General features: G+C 43.5%; 1 protein-coding gene across 2 annotated transcripts in view; it reads left to right on the top strand.

The window, feature by feature from the left end:
• Nucleotides 1-7,453: 7,453 nt before the first annotated feature.
• Zdhhc9 (zDHHC palmitoyltransferase 9) overlaps nucleotides 7,454-22,145 on the top strand; it is a 36,924-nt gene continuing 22,232 nt past the window's right edge. The window contains exons 1-3 of one of the 2 annotated variants that reach the window (XM_021153520.3): nucleotides 7,454-7,503; nucleotides 9,379-9,668; nucleotides 21,479-21,639. In XM_021153520.3, coding sequence (XP_021009179.1) covers nucleotides 9,502-9,668; nucleotides 21,479-21,639 — 328 coding nt within the window. In that variant the 5' untranslated portion in view covers nucleotides 7,454-7,503; nucleotides 9,379-9,501. Of the gene's footprint in view, nucleotides 7,504-7,650; nucleotides 7,858-9,378; nucleotides 9,669-21,478; nucleotides 21,640-22,145 lie in introns of those variants that run through there. The other variant, XM_021153519.2, reaches the window with a different exon arrangement.

The raw sequence follows: 22,145 nt of genomic DNA, 5'->3' as shown, positions 1-22,145 counted from the left end.
TTCATAAATAGATCTTGTCTCAAATAAAGAAGAAGGAGGAGGAGGAGGAGGAGGAGGAGGAGGAGGAGGAGGAGGAGGAGGAGGAGAAGGAGAAGGAGAAGGAGAAGGAGAAGGAGAAGGAGAAGGAGAAGGAGAAGGAGAAGGAGAAGGAGAAGGAGAAGGAGAAGGAGAAGGAGAAGGAGAAGGAGAAGGAGAAGGAGAAGGAGAAGGAGAAGGAGAAGGAGAAGGAGAAGAAGAAGAAGAAGAAGAAGAAGAAGAAGAAGAAGAAGAAGAAGAAGAAGAAGAAGAAGAAGAAGAAGAAGAAGAAAAGAAAAAGAGGAGGAAGCGGAAGAGGAGGATGAGGATGAAAAGAATAGAAGGGATAATGATGGTCCACAAGGTAGCTCAGGTGGCTGAAGTGTCTCTCACCAAGTTTGAGAAACTGACTGCAAGTCTTGGACCCACACTTCGGAAGCAGAGAATCAACTTTTGAAACTTGTCCTTTTACCTCCACACAAGTGCTACGATTCACAGATATGCCTCTCAATAAAAAATGTAATTAATAAATAGAAATAAACAAATAAGCCAAGCAAGATGCTCAGCAGATACAGACCACACAGACCTGATAACCTACGAGGAGAAAATCACCTCATGTGACCCTCCATGTGCAGTGGCGGTCCATGCACAAACACACACACACAACATTAAAGAAGAAACAATGAACTGTGTATTTCTAAAGGTGGAAGAAAATATTTTGAAAATAATACCATATGTTTGAGGAAAATTTTAATTTTTTATATCATGTATATATGTATTGTGACACTGCATTTTACTTCATTGAAATCTATAACTATTTTGTTTTAATGTCATCTTAGTTAGGATTTTACTGCTGTGAACAGACACCATGACCAAGGCAACTCTTATAAAGGACAACATTTAATTGGGGCTGGCTTACAGGTTCAGAGATTCAGTCCATCATCATCAAGGTGGGAGCAGGGCAGCATCCATGCAGGCATGGCGCAGGAGGAGATGAGAGTTCTACATCTTCATCAGAAGGCTGCTAACAGAATACTGGCTCCCAGGCAGCTAGGACAAGCCACATCCACAAGGCCACACCTACTCCAGCCAGGCCACACCTCCCAACAGTGCCACTTCCTGGGCCAAGCATATAAAAACCATCACAAATGTATCACTTAAAAAATCAATTTAAGGGGGCTGGTGAGATGGCTCATGAGGAAGGAGTACTTGCCATCAAAGCCAGGATCCTGTGTTTCATACTTGGGACTCACTTGATTAAAGAAGAGAGCTGATGCCTGCAAATTATCCTCTAACCTTGATGTGTGCCAACTCTGACCTACGTGCATGTGTATGCATGCGTATGTGCACAAACGTGTGCACATACACGGGATACACATACAATATTATAACACAATTATAATAAAAATTAAGTGCATTTTTCTTTCTGCTGTAGAATTTCAACTCTATTCAATAACTTTAACACTGATTCTCTCTCTCTCTCTCTCTCTCTCTCTCTCTCTCTCTCTCTCTCTCTCTTTCAAAAGAAAGGAAAAACAATGTTATTGACTGTCCTGTACATGGGATATGTTCTTTTAGCTGGACTGCCTTTTCTGACCTTAGTGGGAGAGGATGTGCCTAGTCTTGCAGAGACTTGATGTGTGTGGGAGGGGGGTAGATACCCTCTCAGAGTGGAAGGGGAGAGGGATGGGGAGAAGGTTTGTGGGTGGGTGTGACCTGGAAGCAGGGGCAGGGGGAGCAATGAGCTGGATGTAAACTGCATAAAGGAAGAAAGCAAGAAAGCAAGAAAGCAAGAAAGCAAGAAAGCAAGAAAGCAAGAAAGCAAGAAAGCAAGCAAGCAAGCAAGCAAGCAAGCAAGCAAGCAAGCAAGCAAGCAAGCAAGCAAGCAAGAAAGAAAGAAAGAAAGAGAAGAAAAGAAACGAAAAGAAAAAAAGAAAAAAGAAAGAAAAGAAGGAAGGAAGGAAGGAAGGAAGGAAGGAAGGAAGGAAGGAAGGAAGGAAGGAAGAGGCTCACCATGTAAACTAATCTAGCCTTCAACTTACAGAGTATGTGTAAACTCATGCATAAGTGTAGGTGTGGGAATGTAGTGGCCCAGGATTATGGAGGAAGGGTCAAGAAGAGCTTCTAGCACAGATACTTCAAATGAGGACGGCAGGAATTGGCTGCTCCACTGTCAACCACAGTAAGAATTCATTAGACTGACAATTATCAGGCTTCACGCCTTGTTTGACCTTATAAGGTTCCCCCCTTCCCACCCTACAGCCCCTGAGTATGCAGATGGAACAACTGCCAACACTCCTGTCCTGGCCAATTGTAACCTTGCCTCAAGACCCTGGCCACATCCCCATGACTATAAGTACCCAGTCCTTCCCTCCATTAAGCTGAAACTCTTCTCTTTGCCCATGTATTCACTAAGATCCTGCACTCCTACTAGCTACCGGCTAAGCTTCCCTCCCTACAGTCCAGTTGATGCTCAACTTGATGGGTCTGGTTACTCTGAGTGGGAGAAGCAGACACGGCCTGGTATGTAGGTGCCTGTGGAGGTTAAGGGCATTGGACTCCCCCCGCCCCCAGATGGCATTATAGACAGTTGTGAACCTCGGGTGCTGGGATCCAAACTTGGGTTCTCTACAAAAACAATATGCATTCTTAACTGCTAAGCCATCTCTCCAACCCCCAAACTTTCTTTTTTAGTGCTGTGGATGGAACCCAGGACCACATGACTGGTAGGCAAGTGCTCTAATCCTCCAGCTATACTCCAATGCTCAGAGTAGCGTCTTTTGAATCCAGCTTTCGTTAACTGGAGGCTCAGCAGTGGGTAGTTGAGAACTTGACTCTGCACTCTTTAGTATTTATCTTTAATGACTGCTCAGATGCTAGTCTTTTCTCCCTTAGAATATTTTAAGTTTCCTGGAGGCTGGGATCATGCCATACACTTCTTTGGCTTTTTCCATAGAGCTCAATACAAGCTGGCAAACTGTTGGTGATCAATACATACCCAATGAATGACTAGTAAACCAGTTTATATTTGTGGGCTACATAATGTTTTGAGGTCAGCTCCAGGAATGAGAGGGCTGGACAGAGTCAGAGACCAGGGATGTGCCAAGTCAGTATCAATTGCTCTCTCTTGGACAAGTTTAGAGCCTAATCTGGGAACCTTATCTGTATCAAACGCCTAGAACAATTCCTGGCTCAGAGAAGCTCCTAAACAAATGACCTCTATTTTGCTGTTGTGATTCCTGTTTAATGAGGGAGTACTATTAGGGGGAGTTGAAAGTTCCAGTATGGCACCTAAAACTGTCCCAGGGAAAGTCAGAAAGCCACCATCCAGAGATGGAAACAAATTAGGAACCAGCATGAGCAACCAGGGACAGAGGTAAAACACGGGTTTGAAGGATGGGCATGGTGGGGTAGTCCTATAATCCTGGTATTTGAGGGGCTAAGGCAGCAAGAAAATCCAAAGTTCAAGTATAGCCTGGATCACACATAAAGACCCTGTGACAAAAAGAAAAAATACCAACAGAAACAAAGGAGAATCACAGGGTGAGGTTCAGTTTCTGAAATGGGCATTCAATTGCATTATGATGAACACTTTCTTGCACACCCTAGGCAGTTTTTATTGGCTGCTTTGTATGTTTGGCTTTCATGTGTGGACATTTTTAATGGTGCTGCTTACACTCAGAGATGAGCCAACGAGCTAAGTGTAGTGCTGTGAATCTGCAGGATGCTTAATGAAAGCAGTTTCCATTTCTCTTTCACCTGCTAAAATAGAGACTATGACAGCAGTGTTCAGGATTCATGGAGAAGATGCTGCTAAAGAACAATGTTTGACTAGACTAAGGTTATTTGGCAAACTTAACCCAGTTAGAGTGAAGTGAGGGACTTGGAAACCAAGCAGCCTGTCAGAGAAGAATTAAATTCAGTGGTGAATGTAGAGAGTAAGAGAACATGTTAGCACATGGATGTCATGGAGACTAACAAGTAAAGAGTGAATCTCACTCTTTTATTTTTAATAGTATTTTTAGAGATTTTTTTTTACTTGTTGTTGTTCCATAGGCTTTGTCTGAACCTTTTTAAAAATTTAATTAATTTTTTTTACTTGTTCACTTTACATCCCGCTCACTAATCCCCTCCCAGTCACCCGCTCCTACAACCCTTCCCTCATCCCCCCTCCTTTTCTCCTCTGAGCAGATGAGGGGAGGGGGAGTCCCCTGGGTATCCTCTGAGCCTGGCATTTCAAGTCTTTGTGAGGCTAGGTGCTTCCTCTCCAACTGAGGCCAGACAGGGCAGCCCAGCTAGAAGACCATGTTCCACGTACAGGTCTCATTCTTCAATCTCAATTTAGTCATTTTGCTCCTATTCAGCAAAATGACTAAAAGAAGAGGGTGAGGAGATGGCAGGTTGCACATGCATGACCGTGACACTTGAGATGGATTGTGTTTCTCCTATACGTCGAACATTTAGAACACAGAACCTCTAATACCCTTTATAATTCTATGAAGTAGACACAGTTGTTCCTCCTTATCCAAAGGTGATTTGGTCCTTAGGATGTCCATGAATCTGAAAGTGCACGGATGCTCAACTATCTCGTGGAGAATGGAGTAGTGCTTGGATATAGCCTTTGCAGTACTCCCAAGTATTTAAAATCCAGGTTACTTATGATACTGACTGCACTGTAGATGCATATAAATGATGTTATTCTGAACTGTTTGAGACTAGGACAAGAAAAAGTTTCCACACGTTCAGTAGAGGTATTAATTTTTTCTGAAACTTTAAAAATCTATAGTTGTGTGATATGGAGGGTTATCTGTAGTAGCTTTGTTTTACATATGAGAAAATAAGCACAGAATACATAAATTGCTTACCAACAGTTACCTCAGATATTAAATAGCCCAAATTTGAACCTAGTTCTGCCTGGTCATAAATAAGGCTTATATATTTTTTCTACAGAACCCCATCCTTCTATCATTCCAGGTCCCACAGAATCAGATCTTGCTTAGGAGCAGTAGTTCATCTTGTGTGGGCAGGACATTCATGCTTTGTTTACTCTTATTTATTTATAGCCAGAGAGTAGGGAGGGGAATGTAAGTCAGGCAAGTGGGGTGAGAAGAGGCACGTGTGCGTTGGGTTGGGTGTGAGTGTTGAGGGTAGAGACAAAAACAGAGCCATCATGAGGTCAAATGTGACCTAGGGTCTAATTTGATGTGTCTGTTCTTGGCTGTGATTCTGGATGGTCTCTGGAATGACATTGACAGGCAGTGTCCGATCCAGTAGTGGCATTCGGGATCTTAACCCATTCAACATTACCTTACACTTATACATGCATGCACAAACGCACACGCATGCCATAAACATGAAGACAAATCCTTTAAAAAATAGCATGCCAGAACATACATCACTAAGCCATGAGCTGTCTTATAAAATGGAAGGTTGCCCCTAGATTCTAGTGGTATTTCTAGTGCTCCTTGGATGCTAGTGGTGTTTCTAGTGTACCTCCCCTTCAAAAGACCTAACAAGGATTTGGATGCATAAAGTAGGGAATTTTGTGGAAAGTAGCAAAAGGAAGAAAAAGAAAAGAGGAAAGGAAAACCAACTCGCAGTCTATACTTTTTATTAAGAATTAAAGAATTTTGTAAAATGATTTAATTGTGTAGGAAGATGTGCTATGAAATGCTTATCCATATAAAATTTCTTGAATTTTCTTTCAGTAGTGAGCAAGACTAGCAACAAATTGTAATAAAACAAGCATGATTTACAAAACTACTTAATCCCAGAGGGAATGTGACCCAGACCAGGGAAGGGCAGAGCTCAGGAATGCATTGCCCTGTTATGCTCATTCCAGAACTTCCTAGGCTTCACCTGCATCTGAGCGGTGATCAAAGCATGTTTTGCTTTGGTCATTTCATTTTGATTGCTCTACACTCACAAGAATGGCAGCCAGGCTGCGCCTGTGATTCCTAAGGGTGTCTCATGGAAGGCACATGGAATTTGTGAGAGCTTTGGAATTCAGAGAGCTGATAGGGCCATGAGAAATTCCTGTCCTTTCCATGTCAAGTGTGTACTAATACCGGTAGCCTCCAGGAATTGGAGGCAATAATGCTGGTCATAGGCTTCAAAAGAAATAACCCGATGATTACAGTCAGCATGAGCACTCAGGAACAATGGGAGCTTTATGAAGACACACTTTCAACTACAAATTAATTATAACACATTTCTCTTGTAAGACAGTTGGGTCATGGTTTTTACTTCCTTTAAATTTTTTGATGGGAAGATATCATAAATGTTTCAAGAATAATCATTATATAGAATTTTGTTTTAATATTATATGGGAGGAAAATACTATAAAGGAATAATAATTCTTGATCATGTATGTGGACTCTCATTAAAACTACCACAAAGCTGCCTTTGGGAGAGCATTGGCAGTCACTTCTGAACTAATTCCAACTATTATTGGAAACCCTAGGAAAACTTTGGTCAAGCTCTAGGAAACCTGGGTTGGTAACATAGTGTGGTAGGTAAGGAGAGGTCACTTTTAAACATCCCTCATATTATTTGGAAGGTAAGAACCAGTCATACTGGTGGAAACAGATCTGGTGCCTTGTAACATCCACCCTATAATATAATATAACATAATATAATATAATATAATATAATATAATGTGATTCTCAACTGTTTCCCCCACTCCAGTCTCAATTTTCTAAATGGTGTTACTACCCGTTGATAGCAGAGGCTCAGTAACAGTAACTAACTGCCAGGAGGCATCAGAAGGAAAGAATCAATCTGGTTGATGTATGAAAATTCTGCCTTGGATGCCCCTCCCTTTGTTATCATAATATCTCCAGTTCTTTTGTTTTGTGCATTTGAACCAGGATCTTACTATGTAGCCCTGGCTGGCATGGAACTCAAATGTCAGACCAGGGTGGCTTCAAATCTTCTTGCCTTTGCTTCACCACACCCAACAAGATCTCAAATTTTAATAGAAAATAGAAATTAACTACCTTTTGGCAATCTTTGCATCATTATCTACCTGGAAATATTTATGTTGTCTCAGTGGAATTCTTTCAACTTCCTTAATGTCAATTACTTGTTTTCAATATCATAAAATGACATTCTCAGATATGGTTATCTCCTTTCATACTTTTTCTGTTCTGAAAGCCCTCGAGATTCCGTGGGAGTCCGAAGCTTCTGAATGGGACTTTGGCGGCAGAGAATGTAACGTTAAGATGCCCACGAACAGACCTTGGTCGATTTAAAGGCAAACGGCAGTGGAGAGGCCCAGGGGCAGACGGAATTCAGGGTTAGAGTCCGGATTTGTGAGCTAGTGTTGCTTCAGCATCGGTGTGTTTGTGGGGAGGCTGCTCTTGGCTCCTCCCTTGTCCGGTCCACACCACCTTACGCCTCCGCTTTTGCGTAACTATATTAATAGACGAGAACACTTCAAGTCCTGGTGCTCAGACCCCAGAGAGAAGCTGGCTGGAGCTTGGCAGGTGGGCTTGTAGCAAGGAGATGGGTGGGGGGAATGGGCGGAGGGATTCTGGAGTGACGTTCGAGGTAGCCAATGGTAGTGCGCGTTGGGGGCGGGATGGAGACATTGTGATCGTTTAGCCAATGGAGGACGAGCAACTACTGGAGCGACCTGGTGACGTGAGGAGCGTTCCATTCCGCCAGCGGTGGGCGGTTGCCACAGCTGGTTTAGGGCCCCGACCATTGGGGCCCCTTGTCAGGAGGAGGCACCCTCCCTGTCAGGGAGAAGTCGCTACCACCTTTGGCTGCTGACGAGATCCCCCGGGACAGTGCACTTTCTGCCCTCAGTCTGGCCGAGTTCAGTGTCCCTTGTTCAGGTAACAAGGGGTGGGGGTGGGGGTCTCCGGGGCTCGGCTCTCTGGAGGGCTGCATCCCCCTTCAGCTCCGCCGGGACCCAGGGACGTTGGCACCGCCCTGCTCAGCTCGCCAGCCACGGAGCCCCTGGCCGGGGGTGACTACACGTGGCGGGGCGTGTGTGAGTGTGTACGAGCGTGTGGACGCGGGTGCGTGTGGATGTGGCGCGCGTCCCAGCCAGCCTGGGGCGGTGGTCGGCTGCGTGGCGGAGGCAGGGCGGGCCTCCTGAGGACGAGCCCGCTGCACAGCCCTGGCTTCTGGCGCTAAGCTGCTGAACCCGGTCGCTGCTTTCTGACGGATTTTAATTTTCCTTCTCCCAGGTTGGGTCCCCCTTCCTAGTCTGTGTTCTTCTGCTGGGTCAGTTTATGGAGGCGGGGGGAGGGGGGAGATTGTTTTCCAGGTTAGTTTTACACAAAGGAAGTGATCTTTGCACCTCTGGGGCCCCCTCCCCTTTCCCAAGCCTTACACCTTTCCATCTTGTTGCTAGGCTCTTAGTCCCCTTTTGGACCTTTGCCCTCTCTAGCTCGGGAATGCTCTCTGGCTGGTTTCTTGCTCATCGGGCTGCAGGCTTCCGCCTCATTCTTGCCAGCATGGGGCATGTGGTGCCAGTAAGTAGAGGACACAGCCCAGCACCTGAGAGAAGAGAAGGATGACAGTGGCTGGGAAAGGCGAGGCCCAGAAATCCACGATGCTGAATGGAGCTGTGATACTGGTGAAATGTCCTAGAAAGCCCCCAAGGGACTTTTCTTAGCTGCTGCCACCGCCCTCAGCCACCCCCAACCCCAGCATCAGTTGCCAACCATCCCAGGATCTCTCCTGTTTAAGGAAGCCTTTTTATCTACAATATGACGTGGGCTCACAAATGTTAAACTAGACCAGCCAGAAGATTTCATTTCGGACTCCAGAAGTTCCAGGAGGGTTGATTAGGGGAAATCTGTTTTGTGGAAATACAATGTGTGTATGCTTCCAGAATGCCCTGAACAGCTTACCCCAGCCAGAGGGTTACTTGTTCCCTCCTGTGAGTAATATTTGAATATTAAAGAAAGAAGGAGAGGTAGAGGAGGTATGGAAAGGGCTACTTAGGGACAAAGGACAACAACAACAACAAAAATTATTTTTACAGATATCTTTCTTTAGGTGACTAAAGAACATGGTGGTATAGTAGAAAGTACAAAGGGTGGCTACTTCCAGAATTCCTACTTATTTCCAAGACTCATATCATCATAGCTCATCAAAATCACCAGCATGGGTTTAGAAACAGGATTGATTAAGAAATATCAGTCCCTCCTCCTCTGGAGAACTGGTTTGTTTGTTTGTTTGTTTGTTTGTTTGTTTTCCTCCTTAGAGACCAAACAGATCAGAAATAAAATTTTCAAACTTTCCCACTCTTTCAAGCAGTGCTCATCTTTCTGTCTTTGGGAAATGAGGGTTCAGTTGTATTTTGTCACTCTTGTCTCAACACCTTATCCCTTTCTCTTTTTTAGGGCTCTTGATAATGTTTGACCCAGTGGCAACACTAGTAGACGACCTGATTTTAAAGCTGACCTCAGCCTCTGCATCTTCTCTCGAGTAGTCACAAAGCCCATCTTGGACCAGGAACTGTAATCATGTCTGTGATGGTGGTAAGAAAGAAGGTGACACGGAAATGGGAGAAACTCCCAGGCAGGAACACCTTCTGCTGTGATGGCCGCGTCATGATGGCCCGGCAAAAGGGCATCTTCTACTTGACCCTCTTCCTCATCCTGGGGACATGTACACTCTTCTTTGCCTTCGAGTGAGTTTTCATTGAACACAATTGTCTGATTATGGTTAATTTGGGTTCAAGGAATGATACAGTACTTCCTGGGCATTTGTGGTGGTTCTTGCATGATTTTACTCTTCTGTTGAACGATATCTATAGGTTGTGTTTAATTGAATTCACTACTTTGTGGTTATAGTAGAATATGTACTTCCTAAAAAGGCCAAGAATTTTAATATCAATTTCATAGTCCTGATGTGGGGATATTCCTGACAAAGTTTGTCATAAAAATTCACGTCCTTTCACTGACAGTAACTTAATGATAAATGACTTCTTTTCTACCCTTCCCAAGTCTGGGAGTAACCCTTATTATTATAACACCCATCACCAATATCTGCTATTCAGGGTACTATTTCTGTAAGCCCTACTTCTTACCTAGCTGTTCATTTGAAAACCAAACTGACTTGAGAACCTGAAGATTGGTCCCAGCATCAGCTGTACCACAAGGGAGCTGTGGGAACGCCATATAGGTGCTTTTGAAATGTGAGTTGTTCTTTCTTTCCAAAATCACTCAGCATCCCAAGGCTACATAGAGAAACCCTGTCTCAAAAGGAAAAAAAAAACACTGAGTATAAAAAAAAATTATAAATGTTCTGTGTAAGCCTGATGCTAGCTTTGGGGTTACTTTTTTATGCAATGTGGTACCTAGTACTAGAGATACTGTTTGAAGTCTGTGTAGGTCACTGCTTCAGGGAGGTGGCCAGTTGGAGTCTAGTGTACTGTGTACTGTGGCATGATTGCTGCATACGCAGAGAATGATTCCAGGCTCCAGGGATGGGAGCAGTGCTAATTGTTTTGGGATTACTGTATTAAGGAGGACCTTGAGGAAACAAGAGGTGTATGTGTGTCTACTGAGGCCACACCTGATGTGAGCCTGCCATGGGTGACCTGGAAACAGATTTCTCATCCTGGGGTGTGGTTGGCAGATGCCAGGGGGTTCTCCTCAACCAAATGGAGCTGCAGCCCCCTGGGACTCACTTTTGCCTTTCTCTAAGGGCTCCAGGCTTTTCTGTGCATCTCAGAGTGATTTGGGGGCTACTTTGCTAGACTTTCGATGGTTGTGGCTGGCTTGAGGAACAGCAGTGGGAACAGTGTTACAATGCTCTATAACAGCGCTGGTAAAATAAGATCAAATGAACTCTTAGCTAAAGGTCCTTTTGTTGTTATTGCCTCTGACTTTGTGGACGTCTTCTGTGAAGTTAGGCAGGTTGCTGAAGGAAGGCTTCTTACCTCTTTTCATTCTGAGTTTTATGGCTCAGTGTGTGTGTGTGTGTGTGTGTGTGTACATGCACCATGTGCTTCCGTGTGGTAAAAGTGAGCATGTGCAGCCAGCCAGGCAGGGTTATGCATAACACAAAACAGTTTGCTTTCCTTCAACTCCCACTTTCCATGTTTCTCCTGCTTCGTTTCTGCTTTTCTTCTTGATGGAAGCACACATTGAATTCTGATGTCAGTTTCTGTCTTTTTTGTTCCTTTGGTTCCATCTATCTCTGCCATTAGATGCTTATGATTGGAATTTCTCATGACAGAGATGAGACTTGTTTCCAGGCTATGGCTGAGTTGGTAGTTCTGGGTCCAGAAAATCTCTGCTTTGGTCAGAGAAACATGGGGTTTAGAGCTGTGGCTTTTTTGGCCTTTTTTTTTTTTTTTTTCTGTACCTGGAAGGCTTAAAGAGACTGTGACTTGGATCTGTTCCACTTAGGCCCCTGAAGGCCTCTGAAGAAAACTGCCCATGGGATGAAGCGTCTAATTAGCTAAATTACTGTTCAACAGAGGCGTGATAAGTTTTCTTCTGAGATGATTCCCGTTTCGAAATTATTCCTTGGGTTGTTGTTGGTTTTTTTTTTTTTCCTTGCCATGAAGAGTGAAGTTGTTTGTAAAACTGCCCCGAGTTCCAGCTGTCTGTCTGAAAGAGTAAATATTTCAAAAGTAAAGGCTGGGGGAGGGAGGGAAGAAGGAAGTAAATGTGTTAGCTTAGGAGTGGAATGGGGAAGTGTAAATCTGATCAAAGAGGAGAGGACTCCAGCAATGAATGCTTTCATGTGATGAATGCTTTTAATAAGTAAGGCGGAGTCTGGTGTGTGTGTTTGTGTGTGTGTGTGTGTGTGTGTGTGTGTGTGTGTGTGTGTACGTGTATACCTGGCCTATCTGTATCACATATGCAGGCAAATAGATAATCAAAGTGGTGGTTGCCTTGTGCCTATCCAATGGTAGGCTGTACAAGGCACAGCAACATAACTGTGAAGAATAGAGTTTTTTCTTCTTGTTGACTAGTCAATAATTTATTCTGAGTCAAATAGCAGAGGGTAGGATTTGGAGGACACAGTTAAGACTCTAATGTTAGTATTAAGATGTGATGAGACCTAAGGAAACTAGATCAATGATTTAGTCCCTATTTTCAGGCAAGTGATGATAGCATTTGACACTACACTTGATCTTAGCCAAATGACCAAGAAGCCCTAGGAGAGCATATTTGGATACACAGATTGCTGTCTGTTTTCATTCTCAAATTATCAGTAAGCCTAGGTTCCATATCATCTGGCTGTTACATTTTTGCCTCCCAGGAAGATAGTTCAAATCTCGCTACGCATCTGGATGTGCTTTTTATCAACCCGGTCCTGTTGGCAGCAGGTGCTTAGGAAAAAATCGTGAGCAGATTTAGGGCTGTGTTTGGCATAACCACGGGTCAGCCAGATGGCTTGAGCAGCCTGGTCAGTCCTGTGGGTGCCCCCTTCATGAAAATTGTGCAAGTGCAAGTGCCAGCCTTGCGTTTTGAGATTTTTGCCTTTCCAAATCTCGAGTCTTCAAAGTGATCTGCAATTTTCAGTGGACAGGTTGGATGCTGGATCCATAAAATGACCTAAAAGACCTTTTGCTTGGGAGCAGTTAGCACCCAATCGTTAGAAGTTAGGTGGTTGTCCCTCAAGATTGCTGTCTCAGAGTGGACAGTCTGTACGAAGTTGTTAATCCTCCGGTAGCTCTGTCTGAGATTCTACCTAACTGTCTGTCTGAAAGGGCCCTGAAGGCACCAAAGGGGAGTGCAGATTACCAATAGGTACTTGTCTTTGTGGTAAATCTATATAAAGTTAAAAGTGGAGTGAAAATTGCGAAACGCTTAAAGGCAAAGTATTTTCTGATTAATTCTGGGTCTGAGGTATTTAGAAAGTGTGTGTGTGGGGGGGTGCCAGTTTCAGCTTTCAATGCAACGAATGAGATTTATGCCTTTCTGCTCGAATCCTTATGTTGGAACATTATAGCACAATAACTGTGACAATCTGTGAACTGTCCAGCTACTCAAAAGCTTTTGTGACATTTGGTTTAACTCGGTGTCCTGAGGAAGTGTAGCCTTTGGGAAAGGACCAAACACATTGTCTTCTGGAGTGAACTTGTTAGGGTTCTCTTTTAACTCTGCGACCAGATTTCTAGTGGATCAAAGTCCCCAAACATTTTATGTGGCAAGCAGGGCTGTATGACCCTTGACCCCTCCACAGAACTGTGCGCTGCTATGCTTGGTGTTTATGCTCTCTGCGTGCTGTATGTGGAGGAAATTGTATCAAGGCGCTGTCAGACCAATTTTTGTCAGATTGGTCCCCATGGGTGCTCTTTGATGTGCATATTAGAAGAGAAGTCACTGAATTGAATAAACTATAAAAAGGATTTATAATATTGCATAGTAATTATCTCAGTTCTAGCGCATCCAATATTTCCTCCTTTTTCAAATCCCTTTAACTGTATCTCCTCTCATTGTACCTAATAATCACGTGACATGCCTTACACTTCTGAATTCTTATTTTGATTTTGTTTTTTTTGAGCTAGGGTCTCACGTAGCTCGGGGTGGCTTTGACTTTCCTGTGTAGCTAAAGATAACCTGGAGCTCCTGTTCCTTGCTTCCTTCCACCCACTGAGGATTGGCACCCAGATCTGTGTTACCACACCCAGTTTGGGTATTCTCTGCTTCTACTGGGTTTACACTCCTCTTTTGTTCCATAGAGCTTCAAGCACTTTCAGGCTCAGGGGTTATCTCCTGTGTCTGTAGCCCCCTGTGGTGATCCGCACTGGAGTAGGTAGTCAATAAATGTTGCCAGGATGCATTTAAAATTCCAGTCTCTGACTCACAGAATCCTAGCCCCGTAGCGCTATAAAGGGCTCTGGAAGATCTGTTGAATGCTCATCTCTTAGCTTTGGAATTAGGAAGACATTCAAATGATTATATTCAGGTTGTATGTAATGGCAAGCTCATGCTACTAGTAGGAAACCAAAGATGATTTTGTCCAGAACTGACAGCATTCTGGCATGGTATTCTTGCAGGAGCACCGTGGCTTATCTCTCTCTGAGTGAAGATTTCAAATGTAAGATGCTTTAAGAGCTCTTGAAGCATCATTGCCTCTGTTGCCACTCCTATGCCTGGAACCCAGGCTGAGAGAACGATTGAGCAAGATCTGCTCCTTCCCTAGACACTCGGGGTGCTCATGACTCAGTGGAAAGCTGATCTGACAACAGTTAAACAGGTTTAAGGAAATACAGAACTGCAGAGACGAAAGCCGCACTTTGACTTTATGTGGGCGAGAACTGTTGTGTATGTGGCCAGCCAAATGGCTGTTTTAGAATACTATCAGGGCCTTTTGATTATCAATCCGCTCCAGTTCTTCTTGAGACTCATGTAGCCTTGGCTAGCCTCAGATGTACCATGTAGCCAACAATGACTTGGAACTCTTGATCCTCTTTTCTCTATCTCTTCAGTGCTGAGATTGCAGGCGTGTGTCACCATGTCTGCTTTTATGTAGTGCCGAGGTTGGAACCTCAGGCATCCTGAATGCTAGACAGGTACAATAGTAACCGAGCCACATTCCTAAGCTGTCAACTTTATTCTTGATAAAGTATGTTCTTTGAAGACGTGGCTCCCAAACACTTTTATTTCCTTTAATAATTTTCTATGGTTCTTTCATTCAGAGTTCCTCTCTGTGTTTTTTATCTTGCTCTCAGTTTTTATAGTGATGGCTTACCTACTGTCACTCTGCATTTAAAATGTTCGTTAAAGTTTCACCTAGATGAATACTGTCCTTTCTCTCCAACCCAAAGCCTCACAAGTGTCCTCCTATTGAGCTGCACCCCCTACACACACACAGAGGATTATATTCGTTCTTTTCTTGAGATGGGGACTTCTTGATGTTGTTCAAGTGCCTTTGAACCCACGTGGTCCTTCTACTACAGCTTCACAATTATATGGGACTGTAGGCAAGAAGGAGAGTGAGTCAGTTGTTTGTACCATTTGGTTGTTTTAGAAAGGGTCCACTTAGGCAAGCCTGGCTTGCAACTTTCTAAGTAACTCACACGGGCCTTTAATCTGCCATCTTTCTTATCCCGGTCTCCCGAGTGCTACGATTATAGGCATGCTCTTCCATGCCAGTTGAACAGAATGGAATTTAATAAGTATTCAGCTCTCTGGTTGGAAAAGGTGAGTGCAAAGAACAAAGCGACATTCGTTGAGAAGCTTGCTGAGGGAGAGAAGAGACTTCCGAAGTCTTCCTCCTCAGAGAGGCCAGAGCTAGTATTGTTTAAGAGTGAACAAAGGACACACCTTGTGTCTCTTGCCAAATCAGGAAGCTAGGTAATTTAGTGTAATTAGTGGGATGTCTCTGAATTGGAGCAATGAGAAGAGAGGAGCCCTGTGGTGATGATTAGATAAGGCTAGTTAATGGAAGACCTTGGCATACTGGTCTGTGGACTTTGGGGCTCTCTCTCTCTACACACACACACATCGTTGGCAGCAGGGAATTGTTCCAAGTTCTTTGTTTTGTTTTTGTTGTTTGTTTTTCCGAGACAGGGTTTCTCTGTCCTGGAACTCAGTTTGTAGACCAGGCGGGCCTCGAACTCAGAAATCCCCATGCCTCTGCCTCCCGAGTGCTGGGATTAAAGGCGTGCGCCACCACGCCCGGCTGAATTGTTTCAAGTTTTTAAGCAAGGGTATACTATGATTGAAGTTTAAAAATTGTCATTACAGCTAACATTTGGCAATTACTGAGGAGATATGCCTGGGTACATACTATGTATCTTCTCGACAAAAAAGAATTTTTACCACCAGGGAATAGAAAATGCTTGTTTGGTTTACTTTTCTCCATTTCTATTGAAACACAAAGGTTATGTATTTTACTTTGACCGTTATGTAGCAGAATGTCTGGGAGGGTAATTTTCAGTTAAGTTTTTAGTGTTAAAGGAGACTTCCTCCCTTTCAGCAGACTCTGAGTGTAGCTATCATAACCTTGAAACTGTGTTCTGGGTGGTGGTTCTACATGATTATTTTGGTCTAGAGATAAAGCCCTGTTAGTCTGCTTGGCTTGCCATCATAGACTCTGCTTTCTCAACAGAATTTTACGTTTTCCAAATCTAGACGCCAGAGAGCCTTACGTCAAAGTACTGGCAAAGTCAGGGTCTGGTAAGGACCTATATCATGGCTTAGATAGAGGTAGCTGCCTTCTTGCAACCTTCTCATATCATAGAAAGGCAAGGAGACTCTTGTTTGTATGAATCATTATTCATGAAGATGGAGACTTCGCTTGACATAGTCATTGACTGAGGGCTTCATCGGAACTGCAGATACTATTGAATTGGGGTTGGGATTTCAGAGTGAATTTGGTGGAAACAGAAGCAGTCAATGCATGCCAGGGAAATAGTGGATGAGAAGACAACTATCCACCCATATCTGGGAGGAATGGAAATGAAGTGTTATTTCCATCATGTTAGGTCAAAGGGTATCATTAGTCTGGGATCCTTAGGCCCGTCTTGCTGTTAAAAGCACAGTTCTTCCTTAAAGCCGTCCTTAACAGCTGCTATTGGAACATTTCAACAGCCACCAGCTCCCCAAGAGAGTTCTTTGCTGACCACTTACAGTCCGGAGTCAGAGTCACCGTTCTAACACTTGATTATTGCTCTCATCTTCTGCTTTGGCTGTTTCATATGGTAGCTATGGTTTCCCCCAGAAAATTAGCTCCTATTTTTCTTGTTCTTAGTTGTTAGGCCAATAAATACTTGTTGGCTTATTGATTGTGCTGATAAAAGAACAAACAAAACATTAAAAATGTAGGAAGAAAGCTATTAGTGACTTCGAGACAGAGTGTTATGTAGAATAACCCAGGCTTGCAGGCTGTGAGGCAGAGCCCTAACATGGAATCTGGTCTCTTACCAGCTTCACTCATGAATCTATTTTGAGATTTTTTTTTTCAAGTGAATTGAAGTCTGTGCCATTACTATCATTGCTCCAACAAACTAGCATGCTGGGGGTGGGGCATGGGACATGACGCATTACCCTAGCCTGGCACTGCTGGATACTGCTAGTCAGTACCAGCGTGTGGCTCATGGGAACATATGGGAATCCAGTATTCTAGCCCAGCTATGGAAGTCTGAGGGTCAGTCAAGGAGTCAGGAAAAGCTATTTTAAAATGATAACGCTCCTTCAGGTATCAGAAATGAATGCTTAGTGGGCATCTGGTTTATTTATAAAGTAAGAATGGGGACATCTAAGCCCTAGAAGGAGGAAAGCCTCCTGGCACTTGGAAGACAAAGGAGACTTCTGTTTCCATGAGCATATGAAATCATGATTCTAAGAAATGATATAGCTGGAAAGTAGAAGGGAGTTTAAAAAAATAATTACCTTCTGCTTGTAGCTGAAAGATCAAGTCTTCCTGGAAGATAAAGTGGTGAAGTTTGAGGTTACCTTGACTTTAGGTAATTTCTACTAAATTTTCAAGGAGCGTATTCCTATCAAAGATAGACTTCCAGCTTTCTGCAGTTATGAAACTATAAAAAAAGGTTAAAATGTTTGGAAAGTGGCAGGTACAAACTATATTTATAGTGGACAACATATTTTGATGCATGCATATTTCGTAGAATGGTTAAAATGTAGCTTCTTAACACATGAAACAAGCATTTCATATACTTACTTTTTTTTCTGGAGAGAACATTTAAATTCTATTTTGAATCATTTTCAGTTTTGCTATGAACTACAGTCACTATTATTGGTGGTTGATCTCTCGAATCTACTCTCCCTTATTGAAGTTATGTGTCCTTTGACCAATTGTCTCCCCAACCTCCCCACATTGAGGAAGACCTTTTATTGACACGTGTTTCTCTGTTTTGTTTAGGATGGTCTTGAACTCATGAACACAAATAGTCCTCTTGCCTCAGGCTCTTGAGTAGCTGGGACGATAGACATACACCCTCATTCCTTGGTTACGAGGCTGTTTTTATTTCAATATGTTTATTTAGAAGAGAGAGACCATCATAGGCTGTAGTTCACAGTAGTCTTAGTCACTAGCTCCAATGTTTCCTCTTACTTGGAGTAGAAAGGCCTGTTGGTCCCCCATCTGCCTTTCTAACCACGCCCACACACTACGGACAACTGGCTGCCTGTAGCCTCTCTCTGGAGGACAGTAACACAATGAGCCTGTTGTGTGCTTGTGGACATACAGAGTGGATTGTTTTAGCAGGTGCAGGAGATAGTCTGTATGGAGCTTACAGAGACCTTTATCCTTGATGGTGGAGAATAATTCAAATGGAAGTTGTCTTTTGTCTAGTCTACAGCAGGTGTTGGGATGGGATTTAGTCAAGCTTTGGTTCTTCTTTGCAGGGACCAGCAGTGCTTTGAGGTTCTCCTTTGGTGATGGTTTTGTTAGCTCCTTAAATAAGAAGAAATGGGGTTGCCCGGTGATTAAAAGCTCTTGCTGCTCTTGAGGAGGATCTGGGTTTGGTTCCCAGCACCCATATGGTGGCTCACAACTAGCTCTAACTCCAGTCCTAGGAGATCCAACACTCTCTGCTGACCTCCGGGGGTACCAAGCATGTGTGCGGTCCACATACCTACATGTATACAAGTCATTCATAGAAATAAAACAAAAAATAATAATCTCAAAAGAGCAACAACCTCCCTTCCGTGGATAAGCAGATAGCTCTGCTGTTTTAAAGCAGACAAGACATTCATACAAATAAAACAAAAAGAAATAATCTCAAAAGAGCAACAACCTCCCTTCCGTGGATAATCAGATAGCTCGCTGTTTTAATGCCTTGAAAAATATAATTACATGATTTTCCCCTTCCCTTTCCTCCTACCAGTCCCTCCCACGAACCTCCCCCTCCCTGTAGAAATCTGGCCCCCTTTTCTTTAGTTGTTATTGTTAGACACATACCCACACAACTTGTTCAGTCCTTTTAGTGTTAAGATAACCAATTAGAGGGCTCTTCCTTGGGCAATTAGAGGACTCTTCCCTGGGGCCAGGACTATTTCTCCTGCTCTTAGCATTCATTCCTTAGTTGCCTGAAGTTCTTTGTTTATGGGTGGGGCCCCATGAGATTTCCCTCTTTCCTGTGGAGTGGAGACTCTATTCAAGGCAGTTAGTCCTGGAGACATTGCTTCTTTGTTTTGAAGATTGATCTTATAGATGATCAATGACTAGGGAGATAGCCGGTTTCTCTTACTGTAGTAATTACACTTGACTTGCTCATGAAGCATGACTTTATAATTCTCCTGTGTCCTTTGGATCTCTGGCAAGTGGTGGTGACTTTTGTTTCTGAATTTACTTTTTGATTATGTGGCCCTGTGACGGGAGGAATGGAAAGGAGTCTACAAACTAGTGATATGCATGACCCTCAGTTACCCGGACCCCATTTGCCAGATCCTTTCGTTCTGACATGCTCCCTCCCTGTCCTTTTGACTTTTGGAAGAAAACACGTTGTTAAAAAAAGAAAACTTAAGACCACGAATTATATTTTAAAACGAAGAGGCCACGGAAAGCATTTTGCAGGGTTCAATACATACGCTCCCTTTCATTGTAAATACTGATTAGCCTAATATAACAGTGAGTTCCCAACCCCCTCCCTGTGCAGTTATGTTGTGGAAGGGAGGCAGGGGAGTATCTCCTGGGGGTTGTTCTACAACTGGAGCAAACATGCAGCCTGGGGTTAACCATTTGCCCTGAATAGACTGCAGCTCGCTCACTTGCTGTGCTGATGAAGTAAGCTTTTTCCCTAGCTTCCTTTCTTTGCTCTCCCTCCACTCCTTGCTCATCCACTTATAATATAGTCTGCCTCCAGTGGTGATCTCTGTTTTCAAGGAGAAATGTGCCTCGGGAGGAGATAGATAAAAATAGGTCAGTGATACTGTTCATCACATACTCTCATTCATTCCGTTTGATAGTTCAGATCAACAAGTATTTATTGATAGCTTCTTTGTTTCCTTACTTGAATGGAGAGCTAGCAGATCTAAAATCAGATGCTAATGGTAATAAAGGACATTTACTTAGTGTGTATTATGATGCATCAAGTATCCTTTTAAGTACTTTTTATACTGGTGCATCTGGTCCACACAATGACCTCATGGAATACTATTATTATCACCATTTTACAGATCAGCTGTCACCCACCTGGGAGTTGGTAGAACCAGAATTTGAACCTAAGGTTCCAGGAGACCAGTTTCTTGTTCTTATGAAGTCAAGTTGAGGGCGGTAAACTCAACGTACTGATAGAGAGCTAGGAAATGCTGCAGGGCCTTCATAGTGAAGCTACTGACGGGCAAGAGGACGGGGAGAATGGAATGCCACTTCCCATAGGCCTTTTGTAGGAGACAAGACTTCTTTAAGTTCCAAATTCTTCATCTATCAATAAAAATAAGAGGTCCTACCTTGTAGCTTTGGTGTGAGTCTTGGATGAAATAAGGTGTTTAAAGTAGTTAACATGGTGCCTGGTAGATGGTAACTTGTAGTTGCCACAATGACAGTGATGTTTCTAGGACCTGAAAGATAAGTCCATGTGGGATATGGAGAGGAAAAGATGCATCATGAGGAAAGACAGAAATAGACATGGTGTTGGGAAGTGGTGCTAAGGAGGTTTCTTATCCCATCGCTGATGGTCATTCATCACCCACTAGCTGAGCTATTTGGGGAGAACCGAATGAATGGATGTTACAGACTCAATCAGCAGCCTGGAAGCTTTCCACTGCTCTTAAAGCGTGATGATATCCCCTCTGTGTGCCACTGTGAGCCCGTTTCCTGATTGTCCCTATTTTTTTCTCCTCGTCATCAAGCTCAGCCCTAATGCCAGATGAGTGGATGAACAGCTCTGCGTGGTCTCAGAGCAAAAGTTCCCTATAGTGCTTACAAGTCCAGGCTCTGGTACTTTTCTGTCCCCAGCCAGTGTGAACCTTTCCCGAGGCAGACACACTGTTCCTAGGGGCCTGATAAGAGGCATGAGTTATATGAGGTATGAGTTAGCTTACGTGTAAGGGAGTTCCCTAGAGATTGTTTTTGTATGCCATAGGTGACCTCAATCAATGAAGTATGTACTGGAAATACAATGTGTTCAGAATCACATTTTTATTAACATTTTCTTCATTGATTTATTTTTTCCCTTTTTTTCTTTTTATTAGATATTTTCTTTATTTACATTTCAAATGTTATCCCCTTTCCTAGTTTCCCCTCAGAAAATCCCCTATCCCTTCCCACCTCCCTCTGCTCACCAACCCACCCACTTCCACTACCTGGCCCAGGCATTCCCCTATACTGGGGCATAAAACCTTCACAGGACCAAGGGTCTCTCCTCCCATTGATGACCAGCTATCAGAATCACATTTTAAGTGTTTGGAATATTTAGGGGAAGTAAATAATGTAGTATTTGCCCTGGAGATCTTCTGTTCTTGTTGTAGAGACCAGATCGATACAGTTGCAGTAGTTGGACGGACACACACACACACACACACACACACACACTTGACAAAATGTTGACTTGCTTCCTTTCTTCAGGTGTCGCTACCTGGCTGTTCAGCTGTCTCCTGCCATTCCTGTGTTTGCCGCTATGCTCTTTCTTTTCTCCATGGCCACGCTGTTGAGGACAAGTTTCAGTGACCCTGGAGTGATTCCTCGAGCACTACCAGATGAAGCAGCTTTCATAGAAATGGAAATAGGTGAGTCTGGGAGGCTGGTGGCAAGCTGTAACATAGAGGGTGGCCACGTTGGCTAGGGGGGTAATGATAGCAGTTGTGGACTCAGTCCACTATTTCAGTTGTTTTCTCTGAGATCCTGTGACTACCTGTGACTTTAGTAAGACGGGTACCACACACCTGTGAAGCCACATGTGCTTTCTTGTCCCATGTGCTGGGAGTTTGTTACTGAGGTATAGCTGAATTGTTGCCAAGACAATGTCTTTTCCATTTTTGAGGCCATCACACATCAGTTTGCTGAGGGAAGCTGTAAACCATCTCCCCCTAAAAATGCTCTTTTTTTTGCATATACCTACAACTTTGGATATCGTTTCAGAATTTCATAGATCTTCTGAAGTGCATTCATGGGTCCCTGACCAAGAATTCCTGCTTTGGGGGTAGGGGTGGGGGAGTTGCACCAAGTGAGAGAGAGCCATCATGGCACCAGGAAACACTCAGAGGAGTAAGGGATAGATTTCAGGCTCAGAACT

The sequence above is a fragment of the Mus caroli genome, unplaced genomic scaffold, assembly GCF_978045245.1.
Source record: "Mus caroli unplaced genomic scaffold, Mus_caroli_1 scaffold_5, whole genome shotgun sequence".
In the NCBI taxonomy this organism is placed as follows: Eukaryota; Metazoa; Chordata; class Mammalia; order Rodentia; family Muridae; genus Mus; species Mus caroli.
This window is presented reverse-complemented; position numbering and strand designations above follow the sequence as displayed.